Here is a 19,245-nt window from a genome sequence, read left to right on the forward strand (position 1 = left end):
CTGAAACCCTGGTTGAGAAAGTCTGATCAACTGACTTCATTCTTATACCAGGAGGAAACAGACCTGGAAGCATGATCATCTACAGGTATTCTGGGAAGCTTACGCATTGATATGACTACCCTTTTATCAGGCGATGCAAGGATATTTGAGAAGGCAACAAAGTTGAGAATACCATTAAATCTCTCCTAGGAGAAAAAAATATGAAATTATATCTACAGACATTTTTATGTTCTGGGATATTTAGAGGAGTTAATGCTGGCATATATTTCTTCTTTAAATCGAAATTTCATAGATCGCTGCGATCGTTGTACAGCGATCTTATCCAGAAGTGGGAGCAGGTTCCTGGTTTTGACAGATATCTGCTCCCCCCCTCAAAAAGTGCCAAAATGCTTTAACAAAATACCTTAAAAAATAATTTAAAAAAATTGTAAAAAATTATTTTAAAACATTTTTAAAAATTATTTTAAAACATTTTTAAAAATTATTTTAAATTTTTTTTAAATTAATTAAAAACATTAAGAGCTAATTTACATAGGTTCTCTGGCCCATGTAGTGTAAATGAGCTGTTTGGCGGGGGACATCTGTTACTCTATGAAAATGCAGTGGCCTTATGAACACAGTCACAGGTCCTAATTTGGTAGGTGTGAAGTTGTGGGTAAGTGGCTCAGAATGCACTGTCAATGCTCGGGGGCCATACACCGGCATCCACACACACCTGTCAAATGAGGATCTGAGGCTGTGTTCATACAGCTGCTGCATCCCCATAGTGTAGCATAGGTTGCCTGCACACAGCAATAGCCACATTTAAAAAATAAAACACTGATTCACACTGCGCAGGCCACATCATCCATGTGAATGAGCATCATTTACACACAGACCTTTTTAATAATTCAGTATAGTTTTATCTTTTATATCTAGCAGGAATTTTGTAAGTTATGTTACGTTTGTAGGTTATGTTTGTATTTACTAATAATGAATTTAGTGTAATTTTTTATATGTTTTTTGGGGGAATGGGGGGGGGGGGGGCTGCCAGGAAAGACTGTACAAGACCCTGTGATTTCTAACAGCAACCCTGAAGGCTGGTACTCATGGGCCAAGTATCAGCTGATATCAACAACATTAATGCAATAATTTCATCAGTGTTGAACCAAAGCTGCCATCATCCCTTTGAATAGCATAAACATATTTCAGTAAACCTCTTTATGGGATTTTTTCAAGGTAACCAATATAATCAAGAAGCATATTTACTATTTTTTAATCATCAAAAGTATAAAAAATTATCCTCCATGGGGCTCATAGCTTTCCAGAAAAACCATCAAGGACAGAGTTTAGCATCAATGGTATACTCGGTGGTGATACCCAATACCATAAATTACTGTATATTCCTAATGATTTAATAAAAAGTTTATGTGTAGAGGGAAATCCAATGGCGTTTCAAAATACCAGAGGATTATCTTAATCAGGGATGTTTGTCACCACCATATGTCAAACATCTAAAATAATATAAGGCGTGCTAACCAAAAATGTAAATGTGGCAGCACTAAGAACTCCAAGAACAAGAGAGTAAAGATATGTGTATAAAGAAAAATTAGTGTGCGCAACAAAAAATATACAACAAATAGTGTGTATATATATATATATATATCATACAGATTCGATATACAATAATACTGTGAATCATGAATCCATGGAAAAAAAACACTGTGACCATAAATGCAGTGCAGATATAAATTATTCAGTCTCTAATTGAGAAAGTCTCTCAACAAAAGATGTAGGGTGTTAGTGACTTCTTTAACCACTTGCCGACCGCCGCCCGACTATATACGGCGGCGGTCAGCCCCCCTGGGAAAAGGGACGTAGGGGTACGTCACTAGCCCATTAGCCAATAGGAGGCGAGCACGCACCCCCCGGAGGCGCGCTTCCGCCTCCGCTCGTTCCCGGTCACTCCACCGCAAGTGACCGGCAGGTCCGATGTCCGCCGGTCACTTGTGATCACCCGGTGGAGAGGGAGAAAGGCAGGCGGCTAATGTAAACAAAGCCGCCTGTCATTCTCCCCTGTGTAAAAGCACAGATCATACGGTCCTGCTATGTAGGACCGTTGATCTCTGCCGTTACACACACAGCCACAGCCAATCACAGTTAGAAGCACACCCCTAGGGACACACTTAACCCCTCCCTCTCCAATAAAGTTAACCCCTTCCCTGCCAGTGCCATTTTTACAGTAACAGTGCATATGTATAGCACTGATTACTGTAGTAATGTCACTGGTACCCCCAAAAGTGTCAAAAATGTCAATCAAGGGTCCGATCTGTCCGCCGCAATGTCACAGACCCGCAAAAAAAAAAAAAAAAAAAAAAAAAAAAAAAAAAATCGCAGATCGCCGCCATTACTCGTTAAAAAAAAAACACAAAAAATGACAGAAATCTTTCCCTTAGTTAGTAAACGCAATAACTTTTGCGCAAACCAATCAAAATACGCTTATTGCGATTTTTTTTTTTTTACCAAACATATGTAGCAGAAAACAAATTGGCCAAAAATGCTAAAAAATTTTGATTTTTAAATTTTTTGGCGGGGGGGAATTTCATATAAAAAAAATGTGAAAAATATTGTTATTTTTGCAAAATTGTCGCTCTTTTTTTGTGTATAGCGCATGATCAAAAAAAAAAAAAATCACACAGGTGATCAAATACCACCAAAGGAAAGCTCTGTTTGTGGGAAAAAAAGGACCTCAATATCATTTGGGTACAGCGTTGCACGTCCGCGCAATTGTCCGTTAAAGTCACGCAGTGCCGAATCGCAAAATAGGCCCTGGTTAGGAAGGGGGTAAAATCTTCCGGGGCTTAAGTGGTTAAATATACAGATGAAAATCCAACATAAGTAACCCCTAAAATAAAAAAGTGAAAAGCCGGCTTTGTGTCCAACACCTCGTGGTGCAAACATAAACAATGGAATGGCTCCTTACCAGAATCCACTCTCATTAGGCATAAAGTGAAATAATACCCTTTCCCTTATTTGTTATCTGGTAAGAAGCGATCCACTTAATGCACGGCATGTGGTGACACACAGAGTGTTGGTGTACTACTGCGATTGGGATATCTTCTCAATTATTTCACTTTATGCCTAATAAGAGTGGATTCTGGTAAGGAGCCATTCCATTGTTTATGTTTGCACCACGAGGTGTTGGACACAAAGCCGGCTTTTCACTTTTTTATTTGGAGTCACTTATGTTGGATTTTCATCTGTCCGTTTAAAGAAGTCACTAACATCTTACATCTTTTGTTGAGAGACTCTCTCAATTAGAGACTGAATCGTTTATTAACTGCACTGCATTTGTGGTCACAGTGGGGTTTTTTCCATGGATTCATGATTCACAGTACTGTATTATTGTATATCGAACCTGTATGATATATATATATACACTATTTGTTATATAATTTTTGTTGAGCGCACTCATTTTTCTTTATACACATATGTCAAACATCTGCCAATCTCCATACCATGCTGAGACGCCCTCCTCCCAACCGGGCACTTAGAAAGTCACCCAACAGGGCCACGTCTCTCTAGTTCATAAATATCTATCTCTCCAAGGTAGAAATTGTTTGTCCAAAACAGGGCAAAAAAAATCCCTCCAAAAAATGGAGCTTACCCATAGGAGTTTTCAAATATAGATCCCACAGCAATAGAGTTTTCACTTGCAATAGTGGAAGGCTCATATATTAGGATCATTTGGCCAGTGTGTACAGCAGCCTAACGTCTAGCTACTGTCGAACGGGCATACTGGAAAACCAGCAGCCGATCGGCAACTGATCAGTCCTGGCATCCAATGGGTGCAAGCATTGACCATGGTGCTCTGGCGGGGGGGGGGGGCAGTCCCTCTGTCAGAACATAATAGGTCAGTGGATAGATCACAGTACTAACATCGCATAGTTAGTACAGTGAGCTTCTCAGTTTTTTGTTTTTTTTTCATTCAGCTGGGTTGAATGAAAAAAAAAAGAAACGCTTGTTTGCACCAGGCATAAAGCTGGAACCCCTGAAAGCTGGTACGGAAAAAAACAACAATAGAGTGGCGACAAAATCAACAGGGAGAGCATTGCAGATGTTCTTCATCACTCGTTAGGCTGCAAGGGGTCAGTGTCCCAGCCCCTCACTCACTTTAAACTGCCACCAACTCTTCCACCTTTCCAGAGATGGGATAATCCCAGATCATTATTCCCTGACTGCTGCTTCGGGATAAATAAATGTTGTCTGAATATAGGAGTCAAATGTATTCTAAGTGCCGGTTCACACTGTCGCGCTGCGGCGATCGCATGTAATGTCGGAGCGCACTGCTCCTTCATTACATGCGATCGACTTTGTATGGCTAAATTCGCACCGCACCCGCAGCAAAAACGCACAGGACCCTTTTTTGGAGCCACATCAGGATCGGATCGCACAGTGGTTCACACTTGTGCAATCCGATCCTGTGCGACTGTACAGATCGCATTGCGATATGCGCTCAAACTGGGGGTGTCGTTAAGATTTCATTGACACCCCCAGCGTATCGCATATGGCAGTGTGAACTGCTGGGGGTGCGTTTGCGATGCGGAAACAGGCTGCGAATTCGCAGCCTTCCCGCATCGCATCAGTGTGAACCGAGCCTTAAGCTTAGTCTTGGTGTGTGTTGTGTATTTCTGTACAGTAATCCAGTGGGAGACTTTCCCTCTGTGCAGGAGCTTCCTGTAAAAAAGACCCCCTCCCACAGCTTTGCCTTCTTTCACGGATACATTTACAAAGTATTTTGGTGCACACAAAATTGATTTATATAATTTATGACAAACTGAGGAATACATTTATATAAAAGTTTGTGTGCCTGGAGTTCAGTTTTAAAAAGCAAAAAAAAAAACAACCACAACTGTTTTTCTTTCAATTCCAAAGCATTTTCATCTGATGTGCCTCTAATTGTGTCACTCAAAATGCATATGCCTGCATAAAAATTATACAGTGTACCTTAACACAAAAACAAAAATGTATTATCTTACATGTCACCAGCGTTTAGATGTGGTGGCTGCATTCGTTTTCTTTTTCAGTCTTGTTTTTCTTTATTTCACCTGGTGATTTTGTCAGTAATACACTTCCTGTCCAAGATTGACTACACTCACTCTACTGTATCTCTGGATTTTTACCCAGGCAGTTTTCTTGACAAAATGTAGAAATAGGCCTTTCCTTACTTCTCTCTATTAGTATAGTGTGTGTGTGTGTGTGGGGGGGGGGGGGGGGGCTTGTAGCTTACAGAAGGCAGCTTGAAGGCTAAAAATGTATTGCTTGGAATGTAAGCAATACAACTACCCATAGGCGTGCGCACAGGGTGTGCCGGGTGTGCCTGGGCACACCCTAATCACTCAAGGACCATTAGCATTATCACTCTGTTTGCCAGTTAGGAGATGGGAAAGATCTCCCTCTGACTTGCTCTGCTATAAGAGAAGTTCCTACGTACTTCTATTTCACTGTGACAGCAGGAAGAGTAATGTACCGCACACACATGCATGTGTATTGAAACTTTGGGGGGCACACCCTAATGTAATAGGCTGCGCACACCTATGCAACTACCTAAACCTGTCTTAGTATCAGCCTTTCCCAGTACTTGTAGAAAAAAGTTGGAGAGAGAGAGAAGCAGCACAAGGAAACAATCAGTTGTTTTCAGTGCTGATGTGCTAATGAAAAACATGCTGATAGAAAAAAACAGAATGAGGAATTCACCATTCTGCTGCTTCTCTTTTCACTGTCCAGTTACAGTGGGAAAGAAAGTGCAAGAAACGGGAACAAAACTTGTAAGTGTTGTATAATAACTGCAAAAGAAAAAAGAGGTCTTCCAATCAGGGATGTGATATGTGCTAGAGCTTTGTAATCTTGGAACTGGATGAACATAAATGAAAATACCCACAGATGATATCTATAAGCTTCTGGGGTCTATATATCACAATTGTTCCGCTTATGTAGAGATGTGTGGAACTTTCCTAAATCCAAAGATATAATCAGCAAGATCAAACACAACATTTACCTTTTGGTGGACAGTGTCCCCACTTCTTATCCTTAGTATAATCTGCTGTTGTAGCACACCAGAGAAGCCCATTAGAGTGTCCATCAATGGTGCAGTTTGAATACGACTTGGACTTATACTTAAATGGGAAAACACAGGGATTGCCATTAGCATTTCCACCTACAGTATAGATCTCTGTGGAAGAGACAGATAACAGAGTTACCTATCAAGGAAAAATAATACACAGAAATCCTTCACTATAAACAAAATGGATGCAAACATTTATCATGGAAGATTGATATGTGAGGAATTGTATATTAACTATGAGACCTTTTATAGTGAAGAACCATGTTGGGGAATGGCTTAGCAGTAATAACAATAATATCAATCTCAATATTCAGGCTCTTTGGGGTGTGTCCAAAATATATATCCATTGGGTCTCTTTTTTGAACACCTACCTTACCCTATTGAAACCCCTCCAACGAGGATAAACTCCATCAATGACCTGAAACTGTAAAAGGGAGGAATACCAATGATAAACCTGCCTAAAATGTACGGACATACTATGTTGCTTATACTGTAGCCATTTTCTGCATATGCTCAGATATGTGTCTGTTTAAACATCTCTTAGTGCGCCCTACGTATTGGAGCCCACATGGGAATTGCAGTACATAAAACGCAGCGGCGCCCTGAGCGGAAGTTCTCCTCTCCCCTTCCCTCCCTGCAATCTTCTGGGACATGTCAGAGGTCCCAGAAGATTGCCGCCAATCAAGACGCGCAGCGCGACTCACGCATGCACAGTGCGTACCCGGCTGTGAAGCCGCAAACTGTCACAGCTGGGTGTCCACACCAGTGATGCCGGCGCCACCGAGACCAGAGGGAGAGGATCGAGGCTTCGGGCGGCCGCATCGCTGGACAGTGAGACAGGTGAGTGTGTGTTTATTAGATCGCCTGGAAGATTTTGAAAATAGGGCTCGGCGCTCTAACCTGCACATTAGGGTCATCCCTGAATCTGTCAATGACTTACAAGCCACTATGTTGGCACTTTTTCAAGAATTACAGCCCACTTTTCCAGCGGACCGCACTAAGGAACAACTCATGTCTGCAGCAAGGGCAAAAAATGTTCTGCACTTTCAAGGTCATACTTATCAAATCTTCACAGACATCTCCCCAATCACCATTAACAGGCGAAGATCCCTGAAACCGCAGCTTCTTATACTACAGCAACACCATATTGCTTATCAATGGAGTTTCCCCTTTTCCATTCGCTTCACTTTCCAAGGTACTAAATATGTATGCCGCACAGCTGAAGACCTACAGTCCACGCTACATGATCTACAGTTATTTGGATCACCGCCTGTCACGGTACTCACCGTCACTGGAAGTTAAAATCAGATAATTAATGGTTTGAATTGCTTCAGATGGGACAGTCATATTTGCCAGCAATATCTCCATATAGGAATATAAAGATTTATTCCCATTTGCCATGAAATCTGTTCTTCCTAAATGCTGTGTATATTACATATCTTTTAATGTCAGACAGGTTTTCCTTTTGTTGTGTATTGGGAGGGAATGTGGATTGCCCTGTCTCATTGTTAAGTGTTAATGACCTCACATTGTTCTGTCTGACTGCCTTAAGAGAAACTTATTATGGGATGTATATAGGTATGTGTATTGGATGCTAAGGGGGAGGGGGGGGATTGTCCCACATTGTATATTTTTGTGTACACTGTATGAGAGTGTAAAACTCTGTTCCTATTGGATTGTGAATGTCTTGTCCAGTCTTCAACAAGGTCCACCTAGGCGGTAACCTTGTGGGTGAAAACTGTATATAAGTCTGTTTCTTGTTCAAATAAAGTTGTTCTAGAGTTACTTCACCCTCAATCTAGAGTCCTGTCTCTTATTGGGGGAATCTGCTACAAGGGATTGCTATGGTCTTCCATACTCCCTTAGATAATCACTGAGCTCTTGTAAGAGCTTGTGTAAGAGCTTGTTCTGCTGCACTCTCTGGGGAAAGAGAGGTTCACCCACGGGAACCAGGAGCCTTTTTGTAGGTCCAGGGGGGGTAGGAGACGGTGAGACCCTAACCAAGCTGCGGCGGTTCGTGGGGTCTGAAGTCATGCTCACTTAAAGCAGTTCTTCCCACCTGCCTAAAACTTTTGTACTGTAATATCTACATACATATATATATATATATATATATATATATATATATATATATATATATATATATATATATATATATATATATATATGCACTGTAATATATACATATATAATATATACATATATATATATATACTCAAACTCAGGGGGGTTCTGATATGGCAGAAGTTAGTAAGGTCCTAGTGATGTGATGAAGCTCTTCTTCATCTTTGCTGCTTTCTATCCAATGGGCCCGTACACAAGAATCCATGTTGGTCACATGTTATTGTGTCACATGATGGAATCCATCATGGACACACTAAATTCTATCTCAGGGTATATAATGGTCTCTATGCACCTATTCTGTGTAAAACACTAGGGCCAGTGCGCACATTCAGTAGCACAGCCATGCTTCCTCAGCCAAATTGCATAGTCAATTGAATGTCCATCAATTGTAAATGTATGTGAAGAATATTGTATTATGTATATCTAATTTTGAGCCTGCAAGTAAAAAATGTGTTAATCAAGTGAAAACTTGTTTGTGTCACTTAATGGGAAGAAGTGTTTTACAACAAGTGTATCTATGATGTATCCTATGAATCTGAATACAGCGAGTGCTAGCCATTGAACCTTCTGGGTTGAGAGCCTTGAGCTCATACGGAGCACTTATTGGTGTAACAGGTTAGCCTTAAACAAGTTAAACATTCTAGAGTGGAATACACATATAACCTTCTGGGCTTGGATGTCTAACACAGGAGATAGCAGTCAACTGGAGATGTGAGTTAAATAAAGGAAAAAAGGTTGGGACTTTAAATGAGGTGTGTGAGAACATCGGGCACTAAGTAAACCATACTCACCGACCAGTCTGCTAACAAACCAAATCAACCTGTCTAACAAGGTAGGTTAAAAACAAGGGTTTAGTTAACACACATTTGCAAACGCATGTGTTAGATGCAAGGCCCCTTAACGGCACCCTGTATTACTTGCAGTCCTAACACTACTAATTTATAAGTGTCTCCACAGTGGGAGCACATGCTAGCTAATTGATAGATGAGGGACAGGTGAGCATGGAATTAGCCCAAGCCTCCCCCAACCTGCTCCCATCTATGACTGGCCTTCAATGTATATTGCCAAATCCCAAGTAAATACAATCCAATGGCTATGTGATAGCCACAGGGTTGAAACTAACAATGCCAGGGGCTGAGGAGCATGCACCTCCATCCTTGATTGTATGTTACGAATGGGCAATTTTGGGACTTTGAATGAGACACAAGCCCTGTAAAGGCTCTGCGTCTCCATCCCTGTGATAGAAATAAAGGAGATGTAAGTTACTTACTATAGCGGGTGTCAGTCCCTATTGTGATGAGGGACTAAGGTGTCAAGTGTCTCCACTTCATGACTTTTCTCCAGGCTAGACTCAAATAAATCCAGTATGGAGACAAAGTCCCATTAAATGTGCAAAACTGGTGGATTCATGGGAGATACAGTGTGCTGGTGGAGAGTGGAATATGCTCAGCATGCCTCTTTTAAATGTTATATAATGTTGTGGTGTCCCTGAAATTTATACACGAAGAGGTTATTATACAAAAAAGTGCAGTGGTGTGGAGTTCTATGAAGAATAATGGCTTGCAGTTGCTGCATCTGCCCCTAGGGGGGCCAGAGTAAGTTCCTCCCTTACATATTTCCTTTGATAACCCATCTCACCACTTTACACTCCATATCACCACTGTGCCTACACCCCCCTGTGCACCCTATCTCACCAACCCACCTAAATTCCCTTGTACAACCCTTCTTATCATTTTGCCTACTCATTGTACAGCCCATCTCAGCACTGCGCCTACACCCTCCTGTATATCCCATTGCACTATTGGGCCTACACCCCCTGGTTTACCCTGTTTCAGACCATCCCTGTGCAACTACTCTCCCCCTTGTGCCTCTCTGTACTTGTTAATTTCTGAATCCATCCTTTTCAATGAAGGGACACACTTGTGCTAGTTATAGTTATACTTACTTATGTCCACTGCGTGAGACAGACTCCATCCACAGCACAGGAGCAGCACAAAGCCAAAGTGATGGTTCATTTTGACTGCTTGCCTGCAGAAGCCTTCAACATGCATATATATAAGGGCTATCAAATGGACAAGCCCTTCACTGGAAAAATGGATTCCCAGAAATTTATATTAATGTGGTTAGAAAGTATGCAAGGCACCAGTGCCAAAAGTTTTGGTGAAGAGGTTTCACAATGTGTACACAAGGCTTCCGTTCTATGATAGGAACCATAACTAGCAGTGATAAGGACTAGGATAAATAAAAAAGTTACACCAATATTAAAGCAATAGTAAACATTTACTTAGCACTGTCACTTCTATGCAATGATTTGTCTGTAAATGTGGGGTAACAGCAGTGTATTGCCATTATCATGCTTGAAGGACCATCTATCCAAAATGGTTTAATTAGATTGGGGACACTATCACACACAAATACATATATGGCTTAGACCAGTGGTCATCAACCTTATTGAGGTCAGAGTCCAGTAAACTCTTCCAAAACCTTATACTCCTTTGAAAAGTTTATATTCACAGAATAAAAGTATGGGAATACAAAATTTATATTGAAATACTGGAGGGCTCTGGATGGGGCAGAGTTTTACTGTTGAGGGGGCAAAGGTTCTCGAGGGGGTTAGGGGAATCTGCAGCAAACTTTTTGGCCCTGTACGGGATGAGGTTTCTGGAGGGAGCTGGAGGAAACTGAAAGGGACTTGGGGTCTCTCCAATAGACTGGGGATTTTTTAGGGGCAATGTGTGAGACTGGAGGGCACTGGGGGAAAGGGGGGCTGAAGGGCACTTCAGGATGCTGTTGGGGTTCTATGGGGGCTGGAGGCTCTGCAGCAAGCTAGGAGGCACTGCGGGGGGTACTGTGGGGACTAAAGGCTTTTAGAGGGCCCAGGGGCACTGTGAGCAGTTGAGAGACACGGAGAGCCTCCGTGGAAGATTGGGTGGCACAATGGGGTCTGGGAGGCCCTGTGGTAGGTTGTAGGATCTGCAGCTAGCTGGACCAGGAGGAGGGAAGCAATGGCCAACCAGTGGACCAATACACAGCTGTTGAGCACCACTGGTTCAGATTATAATCAAATCACCCGAAAGCCTCTTGGGCAACTGTAACGGAACAGGACACCCCTGACTGGGTACCTCCGTTGACAGATGCTCCTAGTGCTTCCCAAGTGGGTCCAAGCACTCCACACCAGGCACCATAACCACTTCAGACCCCACGAACTGCCGCAGCTTGGTTAGGGTCTTGGCATCTCCTACCCACCCTGGACCTATGACAAGGCTCCAGGTTCCCATTGGGTGAACCTCTCTTTCCCCAGAGAGTGCAGCAGAACAAGCTCTTACACAAGCTCTCACAAGAGCTTAGGGATTATCCAAGGGAGTATGGAGGACATAGCAATCCCATGTAGCCGATTCCCCCAATGAGAGACAGGACTCTAGATTGAGGGTGAAGTAACTCTACAACTCCTTTATTGAACAGACTTATATACAGTTTTCACCCACAAGGTTACCACCCAGGTGGACCTTGTTGAACACTGGACAGAACATTCATCATCCAATAGGAACAGAGCTTTAATCTCTCATACAGTATACACAAAAATATACAATGTGGGACAATCCCCCCTCCCCCTTAGCATCCAATCCACATACCTATATACATCCCATAATAAGTTTCTCTTAGGGCAGACAGACAGAACAATGGGAGGTCATTAACACTTAACAATGAGACAGGGCAATCCACATTCCCTCCTGTGGCAGGGCACATGGATCCGTGATCAACGGAAGATACGTGTCACCGTGGTTCCTGGCCTCGGTGAGATAAGAGCCAGTAATTCTGTGTCAGCAGCAGCTAGTGCTGCTTGACACTTTTTTTAATGTTAGTGTGGCTGCAAAGCCGAATCCAGGCCAGCTCTTATTGGGAGCAGTTAAGGTATGAATGGGTGTCTGCTCCCCACGCTCCAGGCCGGGTCTTGCCTGAGGTTTATAAGGCAGACAGCTAAACAGGTGGGGGAGAATGATCTCCACACACCAGAAGGCTGGAGAAGTCGGTGCTGAGGCCAGAAAGGCTACAAACAGGTGAACCGATCTATTACTGTGTGTGAGCAGCACCAAAGAAACACAGGTGAATGGACTTGTTGTGGTGTTTAAACCTGCCTCAAAGACTGTCGTTTTCCTTTTTGTTGGGTGTGATTTAACACCAAAAAGGACTGTTACTTTTGTGTTCCTGAAATGTGAATAAAACACTTCTGATTTAGAACAGTCTGTGCTGCACCCACAAATCCTGCTTACAAGAGCAACTCCCCCACATTTGGTGCGGGCAAGCGCAGTGAAGCTGGCGTAAAACACTGAAATATTTTTGTTCTGCTGAACGTGACTGTACAGGTCTTATATTAAGCCTGCTAAGCTGCAGCCACCGGAAAAGATGGAAGAGATGATAAGGCAGCTTACCCAGGCCAATTTAGGACAACAGCAGGCCATGGAGCTACAGCGGGAGACTAACCTGCAACAGCAAAAAAGACATGAGGAGGCTATGTGTGCACAGCAGGAGACTAATCAACGGCTGCTGCAACATGTGTTGGCATTGGAAAAGTCTGGGGTGTCTCAGGGAGTGCATGATGTCCGGAAAGCGGTCCGTGCAGCGATACCTAAGATGGCTCCCCCGGATGACGTCGAGACGTACCTCGCCATATTTGAAAAAGTGGCGATCCAGGAGAAGCTACCCCGTGACCAGTGGGCTGAGGTGGTCGCTCCGTTCCTGGCATCCGGACCCCAGCAGGTGTTTTTCGATTTGGCAGATGACCAAGCTGCCGACTACCCGATCGTAAAGGGTGAGATCCTGGCGAGACTGGGCGTAAATGTCTTAGTCTGCGCTCAGCGAGTGCACCAGTAGGGCTTCAAAGCGGCCAAACCGGCCAGGCCACAATATTACGATTTACTGCACAGATTGCAAAAATGGCTGCAGCCTGATCTGTTAAATCCCACTGCTATGCTGGACCGCTTGTTGGCTGACATGTTTTGGAGGGCCTTGCCTTATCCCCTCCAGCACTGGATTAGCCAGGCTTCTCCTGACAATGCTTTGGATATGGTTGACCTGGTGGAGCGCTATGAGGCCACCAAGAACTTGCAGGGATGTACAGGGGGGAGGGGGCCAGTCAAGCCCCAGAAATCTCCGCCACAGACCCAACGCTTGGTGGCAATGAGGCACACTCGAGACGTACTCTCTGCACGCCGGGCCCCAATAGTCTGCTGGCGGTGTCAGGAGCCAGGTCACGTGAGGGCTGAGTGTCCACAACAGGACGAGCCTATGGAGACTAACTATGGACACCGCCACTCGTATGCACGAAAGCTATGCACCACAGGCACCGGTGAGGTGATAGACAGTAACCATCTGTGTCAGGTGGAAGTGGGAGACACTTTGGCGGTGGCTCTGCTGGACTCAGGAAGTCTGGTGTCTCTGGTAAGAACGGCGTTAATATGGCCTGCTGAGTATACCGGCCGCAGAGTCGGGGTCGTATGTATTCATTGAGACTTAAAGGACTATCCCACAGCGCTGGTAACTTTGTCCACAGCGGCCGGCAAGTGGACTCATGAGGTGGCTGTCGCTACCAAGTTGCCACATGAACTAATACTCGGAAGGGACTTTCCAGGTTTTCCGGGGCGCTATGGCCTACGATAAAAGGGTCTGACAAGCCTGAGACAGGGACAACCCTAGCAGAATGGCCTGGTTCCAGTGCGGGGCCAGAGCCATGGGAGCCTGAGTCCGAAGGGCCCTCGGTAGGGGTGACCACAGCTTCTGTGATAGAGGGGGACACCACCCCACTAAATGTAATGGTGGGAGACATGGAGGACTTGCCATCCGGCCCAGAGTTGGCAGACCTCAATGTCTCCGGGGAAAATTTCGGGACTGCACAACACCGGGATACGTCCCTAAGCAGGGCCTGGGAGAATATTGTAATAATTAATGGTAAGCCAAAAAAACCTGGGGCTGAATTGATGTTTCCACGTTTTATTGTTCAACAGGAGAGGTTATATTGAGTGAATCAAATCCGGGGTGAACTGGTTGAACAGTTGGTGGTGCCCACAGCGTACCGCAAGCTTGTTATGGAGCTTGCCCACCAACATGTTCTTGGGGGACACTTGGGGTGGCAGAAAACACAGGACCGCATACTACAGAGGTTTTTTTGGCCCAGTGTGTTCAGAGAAGTGGAAGAGTATTGTAAGTCATGGCCGGTCTGTCAGATAACTAGCCCCCAGCCCCATTTCCGTAGTCCCCTGATACCTCTCCCAATAATTGAGATCCCATTCGAACGAATTGCTATGGATCTAATCGGCCCTTTTCCAAAATCTGCCAGGGGTCACCAACATATTCTAGTCGTCCTTGACTACGCCACTCGCTACCCAGAGGCGATACCCCTGCGACATACATCCGCCAAGCTTATAGCTAAGGAGTTAATGGAAATGTTTTCCCGGGTGGGACTGCCTAAAGAGCTCCTGACTGACCAAGGAACACCGTTTATATCCAAGGTTATGAGAGAACTCTGTAAGCTGCTCCACATAAAACAATTACGTACATCCGTCTACCATCCCCAGACAGATGGCCTGGTCGAGAGATTTAACCAAACGCTCATTTGTCTGCTGTTCCATGCTCCTCCACAACTCCTGCGCGGTGTGTGGTTTTTCCCCCAAACAGGCAAGTTTTAAAACTGCCTGCTGTCGTTTACCCCTGGCTGTGCTGAAGTTGGTGGTGAAGGTGTTACGCTGACCGGATGAGGAAGCGGAGTAGGAGGAGTTAGGAACAGGAGGCAAACTGAAGCGCCCTGCAATCCTCGTGGTGGAAGGACATGCGTCAAATTGCTATCCGCCTCAGGCCTATCCGCCACTGCATTTACCCAGTGTGCCGTTAGGGAGATATAACGCCCCTGACCGTGCTTACTGGTCCACGTATCGGTAGTTAGGTGGACCTTGGCACAGATGGCGTTGCGCAGTGCACACCTGATTTTTTCCCCCACTTGGTTGTGCAGGGAAGGGATGGCTTGCCTGGAAAAGTAGTGGCGGCTTGGCACGACGTACTGTGGGACAGCCACCGACATAAGGCTTTTAAAACTGTGCGTCTCCACCAGACGGAATGACAGCATTTCAAAGGCCAAGAATTTTGAAATGCTGGCATTCAGGGCCAGGGATCGCGGGTGGGTAGAGGGGTACTTCCGCTTCCTCTGAAGTGTTTGGGAGATGGAAAGCTGAACGCTTCCACGGGACATTGTGGAGATGGTTGGTGACCCAGGTGGTGGTGATGCTGACAGATCGTCTGTTTGCGGGTTGGCAGGTGCCGGTATCCCTACAGAGGTGGATGAAGAGGCCGAGACTGCAGCAGAAGAGGAAACAGGAGGAGCCAGAGACATTTCTTGGTTTTGAAGGTGTCTACTCCACTGCAGCTCGTGCTTTGCACTTAAGATGCCTGATCATGCAGGTTGTGCTCAGGTTGAGAAGGTTTATGCCTCGCTTCAGGCTCTGATTGCACAGGGTGCAAACCACTCGTGTCCTGTCATCAGCACATTTTCTGAAGAACTTCCACGCTAGAGAACTCCTTTGAGCTGGCTTTGGTGCGCTCGGTCCCTTGCTGCATTGGGCAGTAGCAGGCGTAGTGTCTAGGGCACGGCCGCTCCGCTTCTGCACCCTGCTCCCTCTTCTGCTGTGCTGGTGGCTCTGTGCGACCACCGCCTCTTCCTCCAAACTACTCAGGTCACCTGCATGACCTTCATTCCATGTGGGGTCTAGGATCTCATCGTCCTCCACATCATCTTCCACCCAGTCTTCACCCCTAGCCTCCTTGTCGGTCTCCACAATTCTGAGTGCCGCAGCAGTTGGCACCTGCGTTTCGTCATCATCGGAGATGTGCTGCGATGGTCCTTCCATCTACTCATCTTGAGAAATAAGTGGTTGGGCATCGCTGCACTCAATCTCTTCCACTTCTGGGGCAGGGCTAGGTGGATGGCCCTGGGAAACCCTGCTGACAGAGTCATCAAAAAGAAGAAGAGACTGCTGCATGACTTGGGGCTCAGACTGCTTGCCTGATTTGCAAGGGGGTGAGGTGAAAGACGGTTGGACATCGGCTGCAGGTGCCAACTCTGACCTTTCTGCAGTAGACTGGGTGGGAGACAATGTGAAGGAACTGGAGGCACTGTCAGCAGCAAACCAATCTACTATCGCCTCTACTTGTTCTGGCCTCATCACTTCTAGAGGCGCATGATGCCCTACCAAATACTGCTGCAGGTTCTGTCGCCTACTCACACTTGAGGAAGGTGTTTCACTTGTGCGTGTAGCTGGCACAGATCAACCACATCCTCTCCTTGCAACAGGAGCTCTACCAGCAGCGCCACGGCCCCTATTTGACGGTCTCCTCATATTTCTGTAATTTATGATCTTGCCCTAGAAAGGTGTTTATTGAATAGCGGAACAAAACAACAACAGTATCGCACGGGTGTATCTCACAGTCAAATATGCAAACTATGCCGCAATTTAAATTTTTTTACCCCAAAAGGGTGTTTATTAAATAGCGGAATAGAAAAACAGTATACAAATACAACGGGTGTATCTCACAGTCAAATATGCAAAGTATGCCGCAATTTAATTTTTTTCACCCCAAAAGGGTGTATATTGAATAGCGGAAAAGAAAAAAGGATATAAAACGGTCTATCTCACACGTCCAAACACAGACTATGCCCCGATTTCTATTTTTTCTACCCTAAAGGCAGGATGAGGAGTAGGAGGAGTTCGGAACAGGAGGCAAACTGAAGCACCCTGCAATCCTCGGCGGTGCAAGATGCGCCCCAAAAATTTGGAAGGTGTATCTCACACGTACCGATACAGACTATGCCGCAATTTAATTCTTTTCACCCCAAGGGTGTAGATTGAATAGCGGAATAGAAAATATGATATCAAAAGGTGTATCTATCTCACACGTACAGACCCAGACTAGGCCCAGATTACTATTTTTTGTACCCTAAAGGCAGGATGAGGAGTAGGAGGAGTTCGGAACAGGCAGGAGGCAAACTGAAACACCCTGCAATCCTCGGCGGTGTAAGATGCGCCCAAAAAATTGGAAAGGTGTATCTTACACGTACCGATACAGACTATGCCGCAATTTAATTCTTTTTACCCCAAGGGTGTAGATTGAATAGCGGAATAGAAAATATGATATCAAAAGGTGTATCTATCTCACACGTACAGACCCAGACTAGGCCCCGATTACTATTTTTGTACCCTAAAGGCAGGATGAGGAGTAGGAGGAGTTCGGAACAGGCAGGAGGCAAACTCAAACACCCTGCAATCCTCGGCGGTGTAAGATGCGCCCAAAAAATTGGAAAGGTGTATCTCACACGTACCGATACAGACTATGCTGCAATTTAATTCTTTTTACCCCAAAGGGTGTAGATTGAATAGCGGAATAGAAAATATGATATAAAATTGGTGATTTTTCAATAGCACATGTGAACACAGCAGTGTCTTATGTCACAGTCAGCTCTGCAGCAGGCTATGAAGGGGAAAAAAAAAAATTCCCCTTTAAGTTTGTAATTTTTAAATAGATTAGTGCAGACTATGCCACAATTCAATTTTTTTTTAACCCAAAAGGGTGTATATTGAATAGTGGAATAGAAAAAAGTGTATAAAATTGAAAATCACTCAATAGCACATGTGAACACCGCAGTGTCTTATGTCACAGTCAGCACTGCAGCAAACAGGCTATGAAGTGGGGAAAAAAATCCCTTTTAACTTGTAGTAAAATAGATGAACGCTGCACACAACTGACTGATAAAAATAGATTTTTTTCCTCCCTCCTCTGGGCTCAAGTGAGGGCAAAAAGATCGTTCACTGCACCACCCCCCCACACAGCAAAATCGATGTAGACTGTCCCTGCCTAATCTCCAGCCTGGCCCTAATATGCTCAATAAGATCGTTCACTGCCCCCCCCCCCCACACACACCAAAATCGATGTAGACTGACCCTGCCTAATCTCCAGCCTGGCCCTAAAATGCTCTAATAACTTTCCCTGCCTGCACTCCGACCTGTCCCTGCATTCTTTTCGGACACAATTTTTCACAGAATCACTGTCTGTCCCTAATCAGCAGCCAGCACGTATGATGTGTGCTCTGTCCCTAAACTACAGCAGAATGATGCGGCGCACTGGGGCTCTCGAACTTATAAAGACATGGTCACATGCTTCAGATGGCCAATCACAGCTACTAATACATTAGTAGGCATGGCTGGGATGGCTTAAGGCACACCAGTTAAACGCTTGTTGATTGGCTGTTGAAAGCCCGCCATTAAAAGCGCGCCATTACATACAAAACAGGAAATAAAATGACCGAACACAGTAAAGTTTTCGGGTCCGTGTTCGGGTAACAAAAATCCAATTATTCGGTACGAACACGAATAATACAGTCCGTGTTCGCTCAACACTAATTGTAAAGTCTCGATTTTTTTTTTTGTTTTGTTTTTTTTTTTTTTTAAATACCAATCATGTTATACTTATCTGCTCTGTGCAGGTGGTTTTGGGGCTGAGGGGAGGCTGCTGCACACAGAAGTTTTTTTTTTATCAATGCACGGAATGCATTAAGATAAAAATTGGATTTTTGTAAGAACTTACCGTATCCTTTTCTCTGAGTCCTCTGACAGACGCAGCTCCTAATGATTCTTCACTAATGGGTTATGTGCCATCTACAGGAGTAGACTAGGCAGTGAAAAGTTTTCACTCGACACGCCTATAGGGGCTGTCCTTCACACATAACCCCAGACACACTGTGCTCTCAGATCAGTTTCGTAGCAAGCAGTGAAAGAAGACACAACCAAACCCAAAATAGAGGGGCGGGAGCTGTGTCTGTCAGAGGACTCAGAGAAAAGGATTTTACGGTAAGTTCTTGCACTGTAGGCATGAGGGGTGGGAAGAATGCAACCAAAAAACTGTTAACGTATTACCAAGGCAAAAAACTTAGCCAACAGGGCAACAAAAAGCTCACCAACAGGAGCTTACCCCAAAAC

The 19,245-nt window shown here is 44.7% G+C and overlaps 1 protein-coding gene across 1 annotated transcript in view; it reads right to left on the minus strand.

The window, feature by feature from the left end:
- Positions 1-10,299, minus strand: part of LOC309561275 (uncharacterized protein) — a 209,080-nt gene extending 198,781 nt beyond the window's left edge. Inside the window, exon 1 of the mRNA XM_082265090.1 lies at positions 10,173-10,299. Within this exon, the coding sequence (XP_082121216.1) occupies positions 10,173-10,278 (106 nt within the window). The 5' untranslated portion in view covers positions 10,279-10,299. The remainder of the gene's footprint in view (positions 1-10,172) is intronic.
- Between the last annotated feature and the right edge of the window lie 8,946 nt (positions 10,300-19,245).

Source organism: Pelophylax lessonae (genome assembly GCF_965119305.1).
Source record: "Pelophylax lessonae genome assembly, chromosome: 8".
Taxonomy (NCBI): Eukaryota; Metazoa; Chordata; class Amphibia; order Anura; family Ranidae; genus Pelophylax; species Pelophylax lessonae.